Genomic DNA, 21,833 nt, shown 5'->3' on the forward strand with positions numbered 1-21,833 from the left:
TCCACATTTTCACTGTAATATGTGTTGTAAGCCTTCTTGGTTGAATTATTCTACTGCATAAAGCAATCGAAAGATTTCCTTTAATTTCCTTTTTCAAATAACAATTAACAGGAATCTTTCGATTGCTTTGATTCAGCCTCATTTTCATTTTTTCACCTCAGCTTTGGTGCCAACTACAGTTCCTTACTACTCATTTTGATGACATTCGAAAAAATCAGGCAAAATCAGGCATATTTTCAAAAATCAGGGAAAATCAATGGCTTTTCAGGTTGTCAGGCAGAGCCTCGAAAAATCAGGCAATACCTGAAAAATCAGGCACATTGGCATCTCTGGTGGGTGGTGATTTGGGCAGAGAGCCAAGCCGAGAGCCGAAATAATGATGCGTGTCGTGCGTTTCTTGGTTGGAAATTTTCTATTGATAGTAGTTCGCTTTTTCTAGGCACGACACGCCTCCTTATTTCGACTCTCGGCTTGGCTCTCTGCCCAAATCACCACCCACCGTACCTACTCGAAGAACCAGGGGACCCAGAAGACCGAGATAAACGGAGAATAATCGTCAATGATCAAACAAATTTTGCAGCCAATGATTGAATTCAAGGGATTGCAGTGGAGAGAGAATTCTTTGCATTTGGAATGGTAATGATCAAAATTCCACAACTGCTTAACAAATTGTAACAATTAGCACATTTTCACTCTCTCTGAGCACCGGTTTCTCTCATTTTAACTGAAACCTTCTAATTCTCTCTAACAAATTGCAACAAATTATAACAAATTCAATCATTGGCTGCAAAATTTGTTTGATCCTTGACGATTATTCTCCGTTTATCTCAGTGCCCTGATTGAATTTGTTATAATTTGTTGCAATTTGTTAGAGAGAATTAGAAGGTTTCAGTTAAAATGAGAGAAACCGGTGCTCAGAGAGAGTGAAAATGTGCTAATTGTTGCAAATTGTTACAATTTGTTAAGCAGTTGTGGAATTTTGATCATTACCATTCATACCATTCATTACCAAATGCAAAGAATTCTCTCTCCACTACAATCCCTTGCGAAGAGCAGACAAACACGTTCTGCTGGACGCGCTAGTGGTTCTAGAAATTCAGGAATTATTTTACGTTTATAATTTTCATATTTTTGTGAAATCTCACAGCGTAAATTGTGGCACCTCACTAGAATGTAGATAAAATTTGCTTTCCAATGAATATCCTTGTATTGGTCCAAACAAAGTAAAAGCACTGAAAATCCGGGTACAACCTGACGGTGGACCACAAAAACAGATGAAATTTCAATTTGTAAAAAAATCGCGCAAAGTAGTTAACTTGGAAAAACTCTAGTAAATTCAATTTTTGTTGCATCAAAAATCTAAAGACTAAAGACAATAAAATATTAGAATAAGAATAAATTTTGTAGTCATATTTTTTCAAAAACTCTACCATCGCTCAAAAAGTTTTTACTAGCAATCGAATGAAAAGTAGGTTTTTCAGACCACTTTTTTGAACTTTTTGTGACCCTTCCATTAAAAAAAAATAAACAATTTTTTAGGCTCCATGATGTAGACATTAACTTCAGCTTTCATATGCATAAGGCAAATAATTTTTTTGGACGTGTAACATATGAACTGTGTCAATAGTGCACAGTATTGTTTAAATAGTCATCCTGCCCACTTACCCCGGTGTAGGTACATTATAAAAAATATACTTAAAGCAAATGTAAAGGAGGCCCAAATTCTCCACACTTTCCTACTTAATTTAAATTGAATTTATTCATTGATCATTTAAAAATATTTATATTCATTGTCATTAAAATTAAACAGATGGTTGTGTACTTACCGGGAGAAGGTTTGACCAGTTTAGAACGACCACTGCTGATATCTTTGGCCTGTTCCACTATTGGTGCAAACATGTTGTTGAACTGTTCCTCCGTTTCATCCTGGAGGAATTAAAATGCAAAAAATAATGGTTAAGGATAGGTAATCTTTAGCAACATGACTGTCTGTTTACGTTACCTTCACAAAACGGAGATTCTGCTCCAGCAAACTCGAATCCGCATCAAGATATGTGGTCTTGTGTTTTGACATGGTTCCGTACGACGAACGCAATCTTTATCGGATAAGTTTTCCGTTCAAAGCACAATGATTGTTATTTTCTTCGCTTAGTAGCAATAATTTGATCAATAAAGCCGACTGCGTTTTTATGTTTATGATTCGCAAAATATCAACAAAGAGATGTCAAACTTTGGATTGCGTTTTGGAACTTTTCCTAATGAATGATTCAAACACAACGGAACGACTCTTCTGAAGGCAAGACGGTTTCAGATTGAGTAATTTATATGCGAGCCATTTTTGTACTTACACAACGCTGATAAAGTCACTCACCGATTACACACGCACACAACCTAACGCAACGCATGAGTTCCCTATTCAAATTGGAATATTTTTTTAAAGAATCAACCCCAACCGGCTTCAAGATAATTGCATATCAAGAAGCGCGGAGCAAAAAAGAAATCCTCAATATCATCAATGAAAATTGACTGATTGTCACTTGGAAACGACAATAATTAATATTCTATTCCTCTAACTTCTAATTTTTCAGTACTTTGCTGCCAATAACTTAACGGTGACGTCAACTCCTTCAACTTACCACCCACTTGTTGTTCCTTTCATTGCGCGACCGAACAAAACAAACACAATTCCAGTAACCCACGGCGGAACTCAACTGTTTCCGAACGCAGCTCAAAAAGCAAACGTCGTTCATCAACACGTCAGTCTGGCTTCAGTGTTCGACGGCTTCGGCATTCGGTAGCGAAAATGGCTCATCCCATGGACGAGTTTTGTGGTTCCACATTCTGGGTAAGTTTATTTCTTGTGTTGTATGCAAGAATTGTAAATTTCCAAGTGTTAATCGATAGGTTATGGGTTATTTGTCATCAATCGGCTAAAACGAAGCAGAAAAAGGCTGAAATCTGCTATGAAAAACGCGTTATAAATCAGCAAATTTTCTCGATGACGGTGTAACTTTTGTGAGAACCGTGCCAGATGACACACGCACACAGTTATACCGCCCTTAACGTCAGTCGAGGGGTGATTCGTAAGAATACCGGCTTTGAGCGTCGCGGCGCTTAGCACATGTTCATTGATGTGTGAGGACAATGTGCTCTTTGAATAAATAACGGAAATGTTTGTGCAAGAGTATTTTGTTTTGATTGATATTCTAGCGCTCTCCGATTAGTTATTTACATAAAAACATCTACCCACACCAATGAATATGTTGAAACAAAACATTGATAACCACGATATGAATGTACAAGCTGCGTTCCGTTCGTCTAAACAGCTGATTCCTCAGCGTGTTAAATTCATATGGAAATTATAGAAGCGCCTGTTATAGATTGCAAATTTTGATTATGGAAGGTTGTGTTTTGCAACAGATGCCATACCATTCAGTTTTATCGATTGTTTACGTTTGAGACACATTTTTCTATTTTTATCGCGTTTGATACATGTAAAACAAAGGTAACAACTAGTTAAATTTGATGTTTGATGTTTCAATTATTGAAGAGAAAGATGCATTTTTTTATAGATCCCTAGTAATGCTACCCTACTTATATTCTAACTCTTAAATAAAAGCCTAGATAAAACATTATACAGGTACATCTCACAAACCGAAATCGGTTCAAATAATTGTTTCAACTTGCTTTTTGAACTGTTAACCTATCCTAAACAATAAAATGAATGAACTGGTTATAGAAAGTCAGTTTGTGTTCATTGATATTTTTCCCATATTTCACAGGATCTTAATGTAACATGGAACACGGAAGATCCGGACCTGACCCCGTGCTTCCAGCAAACGGTGCTAGTGTGGGCTCCGTGCGCGTTCCTCTGGCTGTTTGCCATCATCGAACTCAATTACCTGCGCAACAGCCAGAACCGCAACATACCATGGAGTGTGGTGAACATCTCAAAACTGGCCGTTATCAGCGTTTTAGTCGCGTTGACCATTGTCGATCTCGTGAAAGCAATCTCAGCCGAAGTTGCGGTTGCTCCGGTTTACTACTACACGCCTGTGATTAAAATTGCCACATTTGTAAGTGATGTTGATTTTTTGCCTTGTTATTTAAACCTAACTCTAAAATAAACAATTTACTTTCAGGTATTCTGCGGTGGTCTTGTGTATCTCAATAAGTTTTACGGAATGCAAACATCGGGTCTGTTGTTTCTTTTCTGGGTGCTATTCACACTGTGTAGTATACCAAGATGTCGGACGGAGTTCAGGCAACACGACAATCGCCTAGAGAGAAATTCCTGGGAGCAATATCATTTCGTCAGTTTTATAATCTTCTTTGTGTGCAGTTGCATCATGTTGGTGCTGAACTTTTTCGCCGACAAACCTCCTCAGAAAACTAAGTACGAAAAAACAGACAAAGACTGTCCTGAACTTTCGGCTACATTTCCCTCAAGACTTGTTTTCGGTTGGTTTGATCGATTGGCTTGGACAGGATTCCGGAAACCTCTGGAGAATGACGATTTGTGGAACATGAAACCCGAGGACGCATCTAAAGAGGTCGCCCCATTGTTCTTAAAATACTGGAATAAAACCTTGGAAAAGACCTACAAAACGCGGGATATGAATGATGTTCTAAGCTCTGCTAGTTATAAAAAAGTTTCCTCGCGAGTGGACTTCAAAACCATCAAAACGAAAAAGATTGCATCAATTCTGCCAGCACTAATTAAGGCATTTGGCCCAACATTTGCTTTTGGATCATTCCTTAAACTTTTCCAAGATCTGCTAACCTTTGCATCGCCACAAATTCTTCGGTTGATTATCAATTTTGTTAGTGGTGAAGAACCACTTTGGAGAGGTATATTCTACACCATCTTGCTGTTCCTGGTAGCTTCAGTCCAGACGCTGCTTTTGGCCCAGTATTTTAACCGGATGTTCTTCGTTGGATTGAGAATTCGGACAGCTTTGATAAGCGCCATCTATCGGAAAGCGTTGATAATTTCTAACAGCGCTCGCAAAGGCTCTACGGTCGGAGAAATAGTTAATCTTATGGCGGTCGATGCTCAACGTTTCATGGATCTTACTACGTACATCAACATGCTATGGAGTGCTCCGTTGCAAATTGGATTGGCTTTGTTCTTCTTGTGGGATATTCTAGGACCATCCGTGCTAGCTGGCTTGGCTGTTATGATTATTTTAATCCCAGTCAACGGAGTCATTGCAAACAAAGTGAAGACCCTTCAAATCAAGCAAATGAAAAACAAGGACGAGCGAGTCAAACTTATGAATGAAGTGCTTAGCGGAATTAAGGTAAAATAAAGATGAAAGCATAGAGCTATAAAAAATAACAATCCAATTTATTTTCGCAGGTTCTGAAGTTATACGCATGGGAGCCGAGTTTCGAACAACAAATTCTCAAAATTCGAGACAAGGAAGTAAAAGTTCTAAAGTCCGCAGCCTACCTCAATGCAGGAACGTCTTTTATTTGGTCTTGTGCTCCTTTCCTGGTAATGTATACGCCCTTTTTGGTTTTCAATGCAAAGTGTCACTCTTCCATCTGAAGATTTCTAATTTCTAAGTCATGATATTTTATCTTCTATCGACGTTCGTTAAAGGTTTCGCTTATCACGTTTGCTGTGCACGTTCTATCTGACGAGAAGAACGTACTAACGCCAGTTAAGGCTTTCGTATGCCTCACATTGTTCGATATTTTAAAACTTCCGCTGGTGCTTCTGCCCATGCTGATCGTTTACATCGTCGAGGTAATCTTGCGAGATACCATTTACTATCATCGTGAATTCGGTGGATGTTTTTCGTACTTTTGCTTTCCATCGCTGTCAGAAGGAAGAGTCACAACTTTAAAAAAAAATATCACCCGATTTATTATTTTTTTTGAATGAATATCTAACCCTCATTTTTTTTTTGTTATTTTTCAATAACCACATTTTTGTGCACCCACTCTTAACACACCCATGGCCAAATCCGTAATCCAGGTGTCGTTGGTAACTTTTGCAACATATGTCCTGGTGGATGAAAATAACGTACTCAATGCCACGACTGCTTTCGTCTCACTAGCACTCTTCAATATTCTTCGGTTTCCCCTCTCGATGTTGCCTATGCTCATCTCTAATATGGTGCAAGTAAGTGGTATATTATTTATATAATTTACTTTTTATCCATAGAATGATTTATTGACATTTTCAGTAAAAGTTTCTAAAGTCATTCCATTTTCAAAGCTTTTGTTAAAATATTAATGAAAAAAAAGATTAATCGCTTTTCGTTTTGATTACTTTTCCTTGTTTTAATCATGAACACTTTTATAACCAATTTTGTTTTATAATTTCGGATTTTTTAACATTTCAAAATTTAAAGGAAAGTTTGGATTCTCAATCGCAAACTTATATATTTATTTCCTAATTTCATCAAATGAAGCCTTTCTATTCAAAGTGTGAAACTATAGCAATCTGTGTGATAGCACATACACTGGGTTTTTTTTATCTGTTGTTAAATTAAAATTTATATCTTTACCGAGACACAACGTAGGGAATTGTCTAAGCAACTCGAACTCAGCACATTAATCTTCTTTACAGACAAGCGTGTCCGTCAAACGTATCAACAAATTTTTGAACCAAGAAGAGCTTGATCCCGATAATGTTACCCACGATGAGAAAGAATGTGAGTATGATATTCGTGGTTTGAGTTGTTATTAATTACCAAAAACTAAAACATTAAAAAATTTCAGCTTGTCCGCTACTGATCGAAAATGGTGTATTTTCCTGGGGAGGTGACGAGACAACTTTGAAGAACATCAACATGAAAGTGCCGAAAAACGAGCTGGCAGCAATCGTTGGGACAGTCGGATCTGGCAAGAGCTCGGTCCTCTCGGCATTCCTTGGCGAGATGGATAAGATTTCCGGTCGGGTGAATACCGTGGGTAAAATTGCTTACGTGAGTCAACAAGCTTGGATCCAGAACGCAACCCTTAGGGATAACATTTTGTTTGGCAAAGAGCTCGATACCAAGTTATACAATAAAGTTTTGGCTGCTTGTGCTCTCAAACCCGATATCGAAATGCTTCCCGGTGGTGATCAAACGGAAATCGGCGAGAAGGGAATCAATCTTTCTGGAGGACAAAAGCAACGTGTTTCTCTGGCGCGAGCTGTATACAACGATGCCGATATTTACTTTTTGGACGATCCCCTCAGTGCCGTTGATTCGCACGTTGGAAAACACATATTTGAGCAAGTTCTTGGGCCCAGTGGATTGCTTGCCAAGAAAACTCGAGTACTGGTGACTCATGGCATTACATACCTGCCAAACACCAATATCATATATGTGATGAAGGAAGGTGAAATTTCGGAATCCGGTTCTTATCAAGAGCTGATGGACAAAAAGGGTGCCTTTGCCGAATTCCTTATTCAACATTTACAAGAAGTTGGAGACGAGGAAGAAGACATTGACGAGATCAAGGCCCAGTTAGAGTCATCCGGAATGGCAAATGAAGAGCTGAAACATAAATTAGAACGGGCCATCAGTAAACGATCACGTAGCGGTAGCACTTCGGAAACAGGCTCAGCAAGTGAATCGTTTTCTCGACAGGTGTCGGAAATGAGCGGCAGCAATACCAGCCTGAGGAAGCGGACGCCGGAAAAGAAACCAACGGAGAATGCCCAGAAGAATAAACTAATCGAACAAGAAAAATCGGAAACTGGAAGTGTAAGTATAATTAAAATTTTATTGGATTATAAATTTGAAGTTAATTGTAACATTGTTAAAGGTGAAATGGGAAGTCTACAAGCATTATTTGAAAAGCATTGGATTGACACTGTCCGTTGCAACAGTGGTATTGAATATGATTTTCCAAAGTTTCTCGATTGGTTCAAATCTTTGGTTGTCTAAGTGGTCGACTGATAAGGAAGCGGAAAACGATACCAGTGTGCGCGATCTCTACTTGGGCGTTTATGGAGCATTTGGTGCTGGGCAAGGTAAGAAATCGTTCTTTCTCCTTACATTGCAATTTACAAAACACATGCCAATATTAGCTAATTTGAAATTTTTCAGCAGTAATTTTAAGCTAAATATAAACATTCAAAGACACAAACTTAGTTTAAACACGAACACCAAACAAACACTACCCAATCACTTTCCTACTTTCTCTTTTCACTAACCCATCAATCGATTTTTTTTTACCTTGAACCGTTGAATTAATCCTCTTTTCCGTATTTATTAGTTCTAGCTCAGTTTGTTGGCTCACTAACCTTTGCACTGGGAGCTTTACTAGCGGCGAAAGCCATGCATGAAGCCTTACTCACGTATGTTCTCAGGTGGCCGATGGCATTGTTTGACACCACTCCGATGGGCCGCGTCCTGAATCGATTCTCAAAGGACGTGGACACAGTGGACAATGTCCTGCCGCAGATTTTGCGATCTCTTTTAATGCAGCTTTTTGGGGTAATTTTTTCCTTTCCTAACTTCAAAACTTCAGAACCAATCAAAGAGGGGAGAATTAAGCTGGTAACGCCCGTCAGGCTCATGCTAAACATTTTTTCCATTTCGCCACAAGAACTCGTACTCCTTACCCTAGGCTGTATTGCTTTCTGGGTTTCGTTCAAATAGTTTGCTTCTCAATTGCACTGTAATGCATTCCACAAATAACGGTATGGGGCTGGTGCATAGAAGTAGACATAACCAAGCACTCTTACGTTTCCTTTTCTCTCACTACTACACCTGATTCGACGCTAACCTAACGCAGTAATGCATGCTATCTGATTTTATTTAGATTTTCTACTAACTTTATCTAAAATCGTTTGTTTTTCCAATCCTACATTCCTTTATGTACAGCAAACTGAGTAGTCAAAATCGTGGAGACTGTTCACTAGCTGGATAGCGTAATTGACATTCAATACATTAGATTAGTTTGCACTTTGCAACAGCAAGCAAAATTAATAAGTAATATTGAAAACAATCATTAAAATCAACAAAAGAATTGTTAAGTTTACTTTATAGATAGGATACACCATAACTAATACATCGAAAAAGTACGGTCGAGTTATCGGTTAAACAAATGTAATTCATTTAGAAAATACTTACAAACGATAGTCATAATTCTTTTTTAGGTGTTTTAGTATAGCTATATCGTAAACAGTCTCCCGATTCTTCCTTCAACTTTTTAACCGTTTTCGAAATGTCCTTCCTGGTAGTTTTGTAATTTTATTTTCAAACAAATTGAAAGTCAAATTGGCAATAACAAGTATTCACTGTTTGTATACCACGAACAACCGTAAACGCAGTTCTGGCAACATTTGCGGCGTCTATTGCGTTTGCTCTTGGGGCGCTGCAGGCCTCCAAGGAGATGCACATCATCCTGTTGCGCTTTGTTCTGCGCTGGCCGATGGAAATGTTCGACACGACTCCCCTGGGGCGAGTGTTGAACCGCTTCGCCAAAGACGTCGACGTCATCGATAACACGTTGCCCCAGGTGGTGCGGTCCTGTCTCGCCATGATCTTTGCGGTAACTGTCCATTATGTGTTGTTTTTTTCTAAGATTTTTTTACTGGTTTTAGTAGATTTTCTTGGTAGTAAAAATACATCAGGGTAAGTGGTCATCAGGGTCTGAGATCACTGCGGTCAGCCTTGTTGGATCAGGAGGACACTGGTCGGATCGTTTGACAAAATTATCCAAAATTCAAAAGTGTTTTCTTTCTTATTGATTGTCCTTTAATAAGATAATTCAACAATGTGAGGCTTATTTTTGGTTCATTTGCCCACAAAATTCGTGCATATTATTACTAATTAAACAAAAAAAAACAAAATTAGCCCGCTACATTTTCAATCCACAACTGCTGCAATACCCTCGAATAAGCTTATTGGTGTAAAGTGTCTTACTTAAATTAAATAATTGGAAATACTGCTGCAATACTATGGAAATCTATAGAATACATATTGCAGCGTCAAACAATCCATCTAATAGGAAAGAATGAGTATGATGTATTATATGCATATCTACGTAGATTATTTGCGTAGACATGCATATCAGCACGATCACGTCATACAGCACTAGTAATTTTGTGAATGAAAATGATGAAAAGGAGGGATCCTAAGTGACTCCCTTATGGTACGCCGTTGTTAATTTAGAGTACCTTAGATCTTACAACACTTTTTTGGCTTGAAACCCCAATCGAAGCCTTTTTGCTCCGGTGTAGATAAGGGTACATTTTATCGATTTTTTCCAGAACATGATTATTCCGGAAAGAGCTTCGTTGGCCAAGTGGGTCATGGTTTGGCCATCCATGATCAAGAGCAATCTTACGACCGGCAGACATCGCCTTCAGCATCCGCAACCAGAAACAATTAATTCTTTAATCTCAACCCAGCTCCAAATTATATGTTTCTACTGAGAATTTTTACAAAATTATGCAGCATTTCCTATGGCTTCCAGACCAACTTTGAGGAACTGCGCTTAATGGATTCACAAAATTCATAAATTTTCAAAATTTATATTAAGCGATACAAAAAAAAAATTAGAACAACATCCTTATTTTTTATCCTTTTGTAAAGGGTGTTCGGATCAAAAAGTGGTCAAACTAAATTAAGTGTAAATCGATTATTTGTTCATTAAAAAATCTAAGTATCTTTCATTTTGAAATTCACTATGTATAAAAGACGGAAAAAATATTCAGTTAAGATTCCGGTCGATCTAGTTCAAATTGGCGAGACTTTCGTTTGACGCCTGTCATAAGATTTTGTACAGTCACCTTATTCACTTTCTTCGGCGCAGAACGCCAGTTTGCTTCGAACTACTTCTCGCTGCTTATAGTTTTTTTTGGATCTTCTTACGGTTTTGCTTAACGATCTTCCAATATTTTTCGACTGGGAGAAGTTCTGGTGTGTTGGGAGAGTTCTTATCCTTAGGCACAACGTGAATGTTGCTAGCGGCATACCACTCCATGGCCTTTTTACCAAAATGGCAGGGTGCCAAATCTTACCAAAACAGCACAGACAAGTCATGTTTCTTCAGAAAAGGCAAAAAACGCTTTTGGAGACACTTTTTTACGTAAATTTCCTGGTTGACAGTCCCGGCTGCAACAAAAATGTCGCTTTACTAGCCTCAGGTACAGAAAGCTTGCCAAACGAGATATTTCTTGGCAAACTTTGATAGTTTAATATGCTAGAAAATGTCTGCCACCTTTCCCCATCCGGTTGCTGTATTAAATTCTTGTCCCGGAAGCTGTCTGAAGTCTGCCTTGGCGTAGGTTTCGTCGTCCACTATCACGCAATCAAACTTTGTCAACAATGTCGTATACAGCTTCCGAGATCTTGTTTTTGCCTTCTTATAAGTCGATAGTCCGGATCGTTTTGAAGCTTCATGCACGGTTGTAGACGATATTCACAACTTATTGGCGACATCTCGAACGGAGAGATTGGAGTTTCGCTTCAAAGTGCTATAGCCACTCTTCTGTTCGATACTGCGGCTCCCGGATTTCGATTTCCCCCAGATCCCGGCTTCCTATTTGTCGAAATACGCTCCCCGAACACTTTTATTACTTTGGTGACGTGTTGTTTGGATTTTCACGATGCATGTACAAAATTCTGATTCGTAGCTTCTTCTTCTTGCTTGGACGCCATTTTGAAAACTATACCTAATGTCGAAAGCCAAATAGGCGATGGGCGCGCTCGTAATCCCGGTATACGATTTCTCATTTGTTGAACAGAGAGAGCAATAGCCTTCACTCCAGTTTCACTCCGATTAGCTGTCATTCTTATGGAAATCTGTGTAAGAGTAAAGGGCAAGCTTTATTCTTTTTAGCAGGCCCAAGGCCAATAGAAGCATCATTCTATACTCACACACACCTAAAACATGAGGGGCGTTCAAGTTGTTTATATGAATGATTAGAAAAAATACGGCGAATTTAAGTTGACCACTTTTTGATCCGAACATTCTTTCAATAAGAACTTAAGTTTTTAGCTGAGTAGAATGCTATTCAACCAAAAACGCAGAGCTGAATAAGCTTCTAAGAAACCGTCCTAAGGAACTTTTGATAACTTTTGATAGACTGCTCCAAATTTGTATGGGAAATTTCAAGCTTGTGAAATGTTATGCGCTGCATGCTAAAATTGATCCTAGACCTATTTAGTACAAAATCTCATGCCAAATTTGGGCCAGATCGGATCACGGGAAGGGGTCGCTCAACGAGCCTAAAGTTTGTATGGGTTTTTGAGACATTTTTTTCGGGAGGTAAATGAAAATCAAGTTTTTTATGAATAACTTTGGTCCCCTTCAGTCGTTTTCTTTCGAAAACAGTTTTTCTTAAAGCCTAAATCATGAAAATATTTCATCCGAAGAATGCATTTCGATAAGAGTTTATATAAAAAAGTTATAAGGCTTCAAAAATGGACTAACTTTTTTAAGGATGGTATTCATCACTGTTCATGAGTCTGGGCGGTCGAACATATCGTCGCCTCATTAACATTGATGAATACCAACGTTAAAAAAGTTAGCCCATTTTAGAAGCCTAATAACTTTTTTATCTAATCTGTCTTCGGATGAAATACTTTTCATAATTTAGGCTTTAAGAAAACCCATTTTTGAATGAATTTGGCCGACGGGAATCAAAGTTATTGATGAAAAACTGGTTTCTCGTATTTCTACCGAACAAAATGTCTCAAAATCCCATACAAACTTCAGGCTCGTTGAGCGACCCCTTCCCGTGATCCGATCTGGCCCAAATTTGGCATGAGATCTTGTACTAGGCCTAGGATCAATTTTAGCCTGCAGCGTATGACTTTTTCAAACGTCGGGTCATTTGGGGCACTCTATTGGGTAGCCATACTTTCGATTGATGTTTTCATTATTGAACCATTACCTACAAATGAACAATAGACTGCCCCAAATTTGTATGGGGAATTCAAAACCTGTGAAATGTTATGCGCTGCAGGCTTAAATTGACCCTAGGCCTCGTACAAGATCCCATGCCAAATTTGGGCCAGATCGGATCACGGGAAGGGGTCGCTCAATGAGCCTGAAGTTTGTATGGGATTTTGAGACATTTTGTTCGGGAGAAACATGAAAAACCAGTTTTTCATCAATAATTTTGGTTCCCGTTGGCCGATTTCTTTCAAAAACGGCTTTCTTAAAGCCTGAATTATGAAAAATATTTTATCCAAGACTGTATTTCGATAAGAGTTGAGATAAAAAAGTTATAAGGCTTCAAAAACGGGCTAACTTTTTTAAGGATGGTATTCATCACTGTTAATGAGTCGGGGCGGTCGAACATATCGACGCCTCATTAACAGTGATGAATACCACCGTTAAAAAAGTTAGCCTATTTTTGAAGCCTAATAACTTTTTTATCTCAACTCTTATCTAAATGCAGTCTTCGAATGAAATATTTTTCATATTTCAGGCTTTAAGAAAAACCGTTTTTGAAAGAAATCGGCCGACGAGAATCAAAGTTATTGATAAAAACCTGATTTTTCATGTTTCTCCCGAACAAAATGTCTCAAGATCCCATACAAACTTCAGGCTCGTTGAGCGACCCCTTCCCGTGATCCGATCTGGCCCAAATTTGGCATGGGATCTTGTACTAGGCCTAGGATCAATTTTAGCCTGCAGCGCATAACTTTTTTAAAAGTCGAGTAATTTGGGGCACTCTAATGTACAATATAAACTTCTTTAAAATTAAAAGTTTCTATAATAACACTTCATTTCGGTAAATTACTGTTAAATTCAAAGTTCTTAGGAAAGACTGTTTTACATGGGCTGATCAAACTGAAAGACAATCTTCGCTATCCGCATTGAAGACCACTTACCCAGATGTTAGATGAAAAATTAGATATGCATGCACTACTGTTGAAGGTTTACTTTTGCTCAAATTCGTAAATACCTAGTACAATAAAAGTTCCATTGCAGAATTTTGAAATTACTTGTTTGAAACTCGACTATTGCTACTTTTTTATTGAAAATCGCAAACCATACATTTTTCTATCAACAAGGTTGAAATCAACAACGTTTTCTATATTGTAAATCAGAATTGGTTTATGTGAGAAACGATAATTGAAGAAGTATTTTACTTTAGTGAAAAAACTCTCTGACAACCGGGTGATTGATACTAAAACGATAGTTACGCTTTCAAGCTTTTGCATGATCTTGTTTTTACGTAGACGTATTTTAGACATCCTTTCTCATCCTTTTTTATCACTCCATCCATCGTGCTTCCGTTGAGAGCATACGTTTGTTAGTTGTTATGTCCTGCGTTTTTAATTTGTACTGTCCTTGTTTAAGTTAAGTTTCATGTTCGCACATTCCCACATTTTAGTATAATCTTTCAAAAAAAATATTTAAAGAACATGTTTCAAAAAAAATTAACAGTTTAATGACATGTGTAATTAAGTGTAACTACAATGCACCAATCTATGATGATGTGTTTTCCACCGTATATGTTTTTCGTTTCATTTGTGTATGTGTGTGTATCTGCTGTACATATATGTTTGTGTGTGTATGTTCCCGTACTTCCGCCTTCGGCTTTGGTGAACTCAGTCGTGTCCGTGCTGGTGTCGACGCTGGCGCTCTACGTTGGGGCACTGGGCGCGTCACGTATCATGCACAAGCAACTGCTGGGGAATGTGTTGCGTGCCCCGTTGACCACCTTCTTCGACATCACTCCGATCGGGCGGGTGTTGAATCGGTTCAGCAAGGACGTGGACACGACCGATACCGATCTGCCGGCGACGCTCCGAGCCTGGAGTGCCTGTTTCTTTGGGGTACTTTGCTCTGTTTCGATTGTTCCAAAATGGCGCATGGTGTTGGGCTTTTATAAAACACAGGTGTTGGAATTAGTGTCAAAGGCAAAACGCGGGGTATTTCGTAAGGCTATTGCTAGAAAAAACGAAATCTCAAACTCAATTGGTTTTCTATTTCAAAATAAGTCATCATATGTTCATATTAGTTTCACGGCTGCAAAATCTTTAACGTTGAACAAAAAAAGCTTCCAATAAAAAATGTTTCTACAGAAAAGTTAGCAGGGGTACCAAGACTTATAGGCATCGGTATTATCTTGTAGTTTTGTCAAACTGGATTTAACTCATTCATTATACGATCTTGCTGAAAAATATAGGTCGAATAACATCTTAAACGCTGGAATACAATAATGTATCGTTATAATTAATGTTTGTTTAGAAAAAAATAAATAATTGTGTTGCATGTCTATGTTCTAAAAATTTAATTCCGTTTTAGAAATGAAAGAGTTTTGTATAGAAAACAATTGAGGAGATGAAATTGTGTAATGTTACGAAAAAAAACTAACTAATCGATATTTCATAAAGTATGTTACTAAAATCGGTTCTTAAATGGATTTTACACTAATATTTCTATTAACATTGTCATAACTTTAAGTTTTCCGTTTTAAATAAGTTTAGAATTTAATTACAATCGTTTCTCTAAGTAGATTTTAAATTGTTACAATATCTCATGAAGGTAGCACTTTTCTATCCAACCCTCGCCCCCACAAGTTCGTAGTATCTTCCTTCCAGTAGAAATCCTCCTTTCCCAAATACCTCCGAAGGTGTTTGTAACACTCTTAACTCCCTTTCTCTCTCTGAACAGTACTTTCGTTGTATCTGGGCGTTCTAACCGTAGTGATGGGTGGGATCAAGGCTGCCCTCGCGCTGCACCAGCGTCTGCTAAACAACATGATGCGCCTCCCGATGGCGTTTTTCGATACCACGCCCAAGGGCCGCATTGTTGCTCGATTTTCCAACGACCTTAACACCCTCGACTACAGCCTTCCCTTCAATATCAAACAATTTATTCCTGCCATCTTTCGGGTACGTCGATATTTGTATATCTTCTGTTGTCGTTGGTAAAATTTGATTTGATTTTGAGGGCTTTTTAAGTTGCATTTTTTTATATTGTAATTTGATGTACAGTTACTGCATTAATTTTGTTGATAATTTCATCTAGGCCGGCTAAATTAATTCTGTAGTATTAATGTAACATTTGTTTAAAACGGGTAAAATATAATTCAGTTAATTTATTCGAAATTATCTTTATACAATTTTTTCTAAGTTGGTATAAAGTTATCATTCAAATGTGAAAGCTTAACAACTTATTATTTTTAAAATATATCTATACACTAGAATATTAAAGAATAAATAACATCCTTTGGGGTGATTGCTTTTATGTACACTTGATTTTAAAAGTTGGATAAATGTATTTAATAGCAAATTCCTTTCCATTCAAAAACGTAGACTTTATACGCTCTAATCTTTTTTCTGTGTGTTTTCAATCAGCTCACAGATATTTTTAGGGAATGCAATTTTGTCAAAACTACGACGAATTGTCTTATTCTGTGCAGGAATCATTAAAAAACGAACACACACATATATAGGATCTCAGGGAAACTTCATGTTCCTTTGAAGGATATTTAGCCGAAAAGTGTTTGGGCGAAGGTCGCTAGGTCGAATGGGTTAAAAGGCCGACAGATGTTCGGCCGAATAGGACAATAGACTGGATTAGACATTAGGCCGAAGCTTATTTGGCCGAATGGTTGTTAGGCAGAAAGGTCATCAAGCCGAATGGACGATAAGCCGAATGATCCTAAGGCCAAATGGCCGTAATGGTGAATGGATATTAAGCCGAATGGTCATTAGGCCAAATGGTCGTAAGGCCGAATGGTTGTTAGGCTGAATGGTCGTTGGGCCGAAAAGGTCATTTGTCCGAATGATCGTAAAGGCTGAATGATCGTTCGGCCAAATGATCATTCGACCGAACATAATTTCAGCGTTGCGTCCTTTATGCCTAACAGCCCTCGGCTGGATAACCGTCGGCCGAATAACCCATTCTGCCTAGTGAAGTATTTGGCCTGATAACCAGTGATTGAATTTTGCTGAGCATGAATTGATCAACCTTCTCTCGCTCACTGCTTTACTCGGAAGCAAAGGTTGCTTTGAGGCAGCGAAACCGACAAAACCGATGATGCATACGCTCTCAATATGGCCCGCCTTCAAGAAGCAGTATACATTCGAGGCAGCGAATCCAAAAAACCAAACGAATGTCTCTCACTCATCTCCTGTTACAACCTTGAGGGAACCGAATTCAAAAGGCAGAGCAAACCCGAGTCTCCTCGTTTGTGCCTGGATCGAATGCGTGAGGTTTTTCTGCTATTGCTATTATTGCACAGCAACCTTACGCAGGCAGCTAGTTTTTTCGTTTCTTTTTCCTCCCCCCTCTTTGCACTATTCGTTGCGGGCCGTGCAACGCAATAAGTTCGGTTGTTTTTGTTGTTGCCTCAACCTTTGCGGTGAGGTTGAAGATGTTCTCCTCAACGACAGCTATCGGCTGGAGTTATTCAAATTCAAGAACGTAAATGAGTATGTGTGCCTCGTCTTCTTCATGCATCATGTAGCAACCGAACGTTGAGAGAGTTCGTTCGGGGCAGCAAACGAATAGTGTCTCTCAGAGCAGATCCCCCTCATGGGGGGAGGTTTGAATGAATGTATATGTATCGTCTCCTGTATAGCTATGCGAGGCCTCAAAGTGTGTATTTTGAATGCCTCTGATGAGAAAATTGGTGAGGATTTCAATCACTGCTGATAACCCATTCGGCCTAATGTCCATCGGCCGAATGACCTTCGCCCGAATCGCATTCGGCCGAATGACCCAGCCTCCTTAGAGATCTAATTTACTTAACTCTAAGGCGTACATTCTTCAAGGATATGATGGCTACATTTTTTAAGATACAAATGCTAAAAACACCAGCCCACAGATAGAGTACCATTATGACGTGGCCGAGATTTGATCTCATGAACTCTGGCTTAGAAGACTTGAACGCTGTCATCTAGGCCATTTCGTTTCTCCAAAATGGTGTTCACACTTTATTTCCACTTTCTATTGTGTTTGATAAAGTACTCTCATACTAACTCAGAGCAGGCTCAGTAAAGGATTTTTTTTTCAAAATTCAATTTATAACGATTGAAAGGATGTATAAACCAATAACAAAAATATGTTTAAAAATATCGTAACCAGCTTTGAGCGTCCATGGTTCCAGCAAGCATAACCTTTTCGAATAAATTGGTGAAAATCAAATACCGATTTACCCATGATCAATCAACAATCGTTTCTTTCTCTCCACACACCTTGATTCTAGGCAGGTCTGTCAAGTATTTTTTTAGTTGGTAACCACAGGTGGTAAATCCTAGTTTACAGTTTACGGGAAGACTCATGATATACTTCGTGTACACCTCCTACTCCCTAAAATCGACCTGGGGCCGCAGACCTAGATCCCACCTGGAACTGTTTAACACACTATGCTTCAAAAGTGGGAGGTCTATTCGCGCTAGTGCGCTCCAAGGCAATACTCATTAACGAGACCACTTCCAGCCAACCTCTCATCCTTACGACTCGACGTCTGAACTCTCTTCTGACTACTTGAGAACCGACATCTCATCGCAATGACTCGAGGTTCCCACACAAACCTCTTCTCTTCGCGACTCGAGGCCTGATCTCTGCTCTTGCGACTCGAGACCCGACCTCTTATCGTAAAGACTCGGGTTTGAACACACAAACCTCTCCTCCTAAAAATTCGAGGCCTGATCTCTCCTCTAACGAATCGAAGCCCGAAGGTGGAGCATCCTACGCACGAACGCGTTGCACCCACGGCATCCACTACGCAGAAGATGTTGCCTTATCTTTGTAGCTTCAAACCGTGGGGTCGGACGCACACAACTCGATAGCCCCCCGTCGATTGGGTAAGTCTCCTTCGACCGTTGTCCGGTCTTCTTTTATCCCTTTGGCTGGCAACCCTAGGATTTTCAGCCGCGGCGTTTTCTGCCCGTCGTGTGCCAGATCGAGAGCAGCTAGTCCTGGACTCGCGCCTGTCACGGCACACGGCAGTGACAACATCCTATACCGACTCGAGAGGCTCGCCCTGCATAGAGAACTTCTCTACCCGTGGGTATCTCCTGACAGTGACTAACTCTTTTCCTGCGAAGTGCGTTACGAGGCAGGTATAGTCTTATCCCCGCAGTTGCCCCTTAGGAAGCGGCACTACTCGGATACTTACACAGAGGGGTAAACCATGAAAAAGGCGATCAAAACTATTTTCTGCCAAAACTATGCGTTTAAAACCTATAGTGTCTTCAAGACGAATGACCAACATTACAAGGGCTATAAAATCAGTTTTTTGAAAAATTGATTGATCCACCCAGCAGTGAGTTAGAAAAACTAACTTTTTTAATATCCATTTGTCTGAGAAAAGTTTTTAGCTTGTACCAATTCTAGTAACTTTGCCAAAGAAGTTATTACTGTATCAATAAATCGTTTCAAAGTTATGACAATTTTTTTTTAAATATCATCACTTTTCAGTTTTTTCAACATAACTTTTTTGCGAGTGATTTTTTATATAAAATATGTTCTAAAGAGATGTGGAGACAGTAATGCTACATATTTTTGCTGAATATACGGCATACAAAATTTGAAGTTTAAACGAGATATCTTAAAAATACTTGACAAAAATAGTAATTTTTAACTGGTGTAGCATTTGAGTGTAGTTTTACGTATTTGTTGCTAACTTATTATTTGCGTGTATCTGTCATCATCATCATTTGAGTAATTTGTACAATTGATGGCTAAAATATTCTCTGCGTGTATCCGTTATCATCGTCCAGCTCTGTTTACATTTGGAATTTAGTGCAAACAAAACAAAGGAAGAGCAAAGCAAAAAAGAAAATCGGCAGCTCATTATTTTTCGCACCGCGCTTCGCTAGTCGCCATCGCGTTTTTCATCTTTTCCCGCGAATGTGCAGCTGTTTCACGCGAGTGTTTGGCGGTTCCCGTACCGGAGTCGATTTACGGTGTCCCGTTTCCCAGAGCTGGCTCAAAAACGTCGCATCGAAAGCCGTTCTGTTGAAAGGTCAGTAGGATTGACATCAGCCGTACAGAAGAATGCTGTAGTTAAACTGACAAGGCCCAACTTTGCTTTTCTATCCCCTGATAGCGCCGCCACGATTCTTCCAGAGGCTCCGTCGGACAGCCAAGTACGAGAACGCGACGGAAATCCGAGCTCAATCCACACAAAAGGAAAAACAAACTGGTAAGATTTGTGTGGCATAGTGGAAATGCTAAGGCTAAGATACTTTGTTCACCGTAGGCTGTTTGAGTGTGGAAAGTAGCAGCTTGAAGAGTACCACATCAAGCTCGCACCAGACCCCAATAGGGTGAGTAACGCAGCGGGAATAAAAGAAGGCAAAGTTGGTAATGAATGTTTTATTGAAGGGTCTTTTTTCCGGAGCCGAAAGTTGTTCCGTCCGGAAACTGGTGCCGTATCCTCCTGGAAGCTGAAGCTGGATGCCACGTCGGCTGCCAGTGGTGCTCAACTGGGTTGGTCATCGGATGACAACATCGGTCGCTGTAAAGAGAAGGTGAAGAACAAAAAATAAGAAACAAAGTAAGTACTAGCGCTAGTCAGAAGAAAAAGAAGAAGCTTAGATAAAGCAAGAAGAAAATAAGAAGCAGGCGAGCAGGAAGAAGAAGCAGCGACAAGAAAGAAGAAGAGAAGAGGCGGAATGGAAGAAAAAGAGTAGGAGCGGAATGGAAGAAGAAGAAGAAGAAGAGGATGATGATGAGGAGCGGAAGAAGAAGAAGAAGGAGATCGAAAGAAAGTATGCGGTCTGGAAAAATAAGAAAACAATGATTAGAAATAGAAAATAAGCAACAAATTTGTTTTGGTTTTGTTTTGTGGCGTAGTTTTTTGTATGTTTTGGTTATTTGTGTTTCCTCCCCCATTGCTAGCCGGGAGTGAAGCTAAAGAACTTCAACACTGGTTATATCTCCTGAGTTCGGTTGCATATTCAACAGTTTCGCAATCAGAAAAGTATCACCTTTCAAACAATATACAACTCAAAGTGACCAATTGTGATCTTAATAGTGTTAATGTCAATAGAAGTGAGCCAACAATGAAGTTTTATAATTGTTTTGATCGCCTTTTTCATGTTTTATTTCTGTGTGCGGCGGTGGGATATCCTACACACGGCAAACCTCGGACAGGCAAACATCGGGTGTTTCCTCTTCGTCACCACAATATGGGCAATATGGCGAAGACACATGTCCAAACCGGTGTCAAGTATGTGGCACTAGGAAGATCAGCTCCACACCTTTGCAACTCAACCTGCATTTCGAATGCCCTTTTTTACCAAGGTATATACGGTCGTCGGTGTCAAGTATGTGGCACTAGGAAGATCAGCTCCACACCTTTGCAACTCAACCTGCATTTCGAATGCCCTTTTTTACCAAGGTACGGTCGCGTTTCCTCCTGTAGTTTTAAGACTAGTTTTATGCAGAGGCGTATGTCTTTACATGTCAAGATTCAGCGTAATGAACCTGAAACACTGTTGGGAGGTGATATAGAGTATTTTATTCTCAATCAATCTGACAGATCTATACGTACAACCCGGAACGCCGTTGTATATGTTTGTAGTTGGCAATGCGATGAAGTATAATTCCGGAATCTTTCGCTTTTTCCGGAAATTTTTTGAGCATCTTCATTACAACTTTCATTACCGGTATGATGGTTGAGAATGCAGTCTTATACGAAGCAGCTACTGAGCTCTAATCTTCCGGGTGGGATACCAACTTCATTCTCAAATCGCTTCAAGCCTTTGTAGCTGACTCCTGTCAGGCTCTTTTTCCAAGCTTCACAGGTCGACCTTGACAGGGTTACCTTTCCCTCACTATTTGTATAGGAAAGTAGAATGGTTCGATTATAGAAAACAGAAAATAGGATAAATTTTTGCGAAGGATGCCACCGTTCAATTTCCCGGACATCCCAAATTAGCCAAATCACGCTC

General features: G+C 39.3%; 2 protein-coding genes and 1 long non-coding RNA gene across 10 annotated transcripts; 2 read left to right on the plus strand and 1 right to left on the minus strand.

The window, feature by feature from the left end:
- Positions 1-1,815: 1,815 nt before the first annotated feature.
- Positions 1,816-2,645, minus strand: LOC129760271 (uncharacterized). The gene is made up of 3 exons (XR_008740312.1): positions 2,349-2,645; positions 2,003-2,290; positions 1,816-1,926 (listed from the first exon to the last, which is right to left on the minus strand). It is a non-coding gene; the product is annotated as an uncharacterized LOC129760271 (long non-coding RNA).
- LOC129760270 (multidrug resistance-associated protein 1-like) lies at positions 2,587-15,869 on the plus strand. 8 transcript variants are annotated; one of them, XM_055757889.1, is made up of 10 exons: positions 2,590-2,845; positions 3,783-4,076; positions 4,143-5,303; positions 5,363-5,500; positions 5,987-6,133; positions 6,584-6,668; positions 6,736-7,709; positions 7,771-7,978; positions 9,284-9,504; positions 15,595-15,743. In XM_055757889.1, the coding sequence occupies exons 1-10, from the start codon at positions 2,804-2,806 to the stop codon at positions 15,619-15,621; spliced, it is 3,297 nt and encodes a 1,098-aa protein (XP_055613864.1). In that variant the 5' UTR covers positions 2,590-2,803; the 3' UTR covers positions 15,622-15,743. The 8 variants fall into 8 exon arrangements, with proteins under 8 accessions (XP_055613857.1, XP_055613859.1, XP_055613856.1 ...); XM_055757882.1 differs by lacking the exons at positions 5,987-6,133; positions 9,284-9,504; positions 15,595-15,743 and adding exons at positions 5,609-5,755; positions 14,530-15,282 and having other exon boundaries at positions 2,587-2,845; XM_055757884.1 differs by lacking the exons at positions 5,987-6,133; positions 9,284-9,504; positions 15,595-15,743 and adding exons at positions 5,609-5,755; positions 8,224-9,277 and having other exon boundaries at positions 2,587-2,845.
- Positions 15,870-19,661: 3,792 nt separating this feature from the next.
- Positions 19,662-20,750, plus strand: LOC129760272 (uncharacterized). The gene is made up of 4 exons (XM_055757890.1): positions 19,662-19,900; positions 19,985-20,080; positions 20,138-20,204; positions 20,263-20,750. Exons 1-4 carry the CDS (start codon positions 19,786-19,788, stop codon positions 20,381-20,383), a joined length of 399 nt encoding a protein of 132 aa, XP_055613865.1. The 5' UTR covers positions 19,662-19,785; the 3' UTR covers positions 20,384-20,750.
- Positions 20,751-21,833: the final 1,083 nt, after the last annotated feature.

Source organism: Uranotaenia lowii, unplaced genomic scaffold, assembly GCF_029784155.1.
Source record: "Uranotaenia lowii strain MFRU-FL unplaced genomic scaffold, ASM2978415v1 HiC_scaffold_548, whole genome shotgun sequence".
NCBI classification, from domain to species: domain Eukaryota; kingdom Metazoa; phylum Arthropoda; class Insecta; order Diptera; family Culicidae; genus Uranotaenia; species Uranotaenia lowii.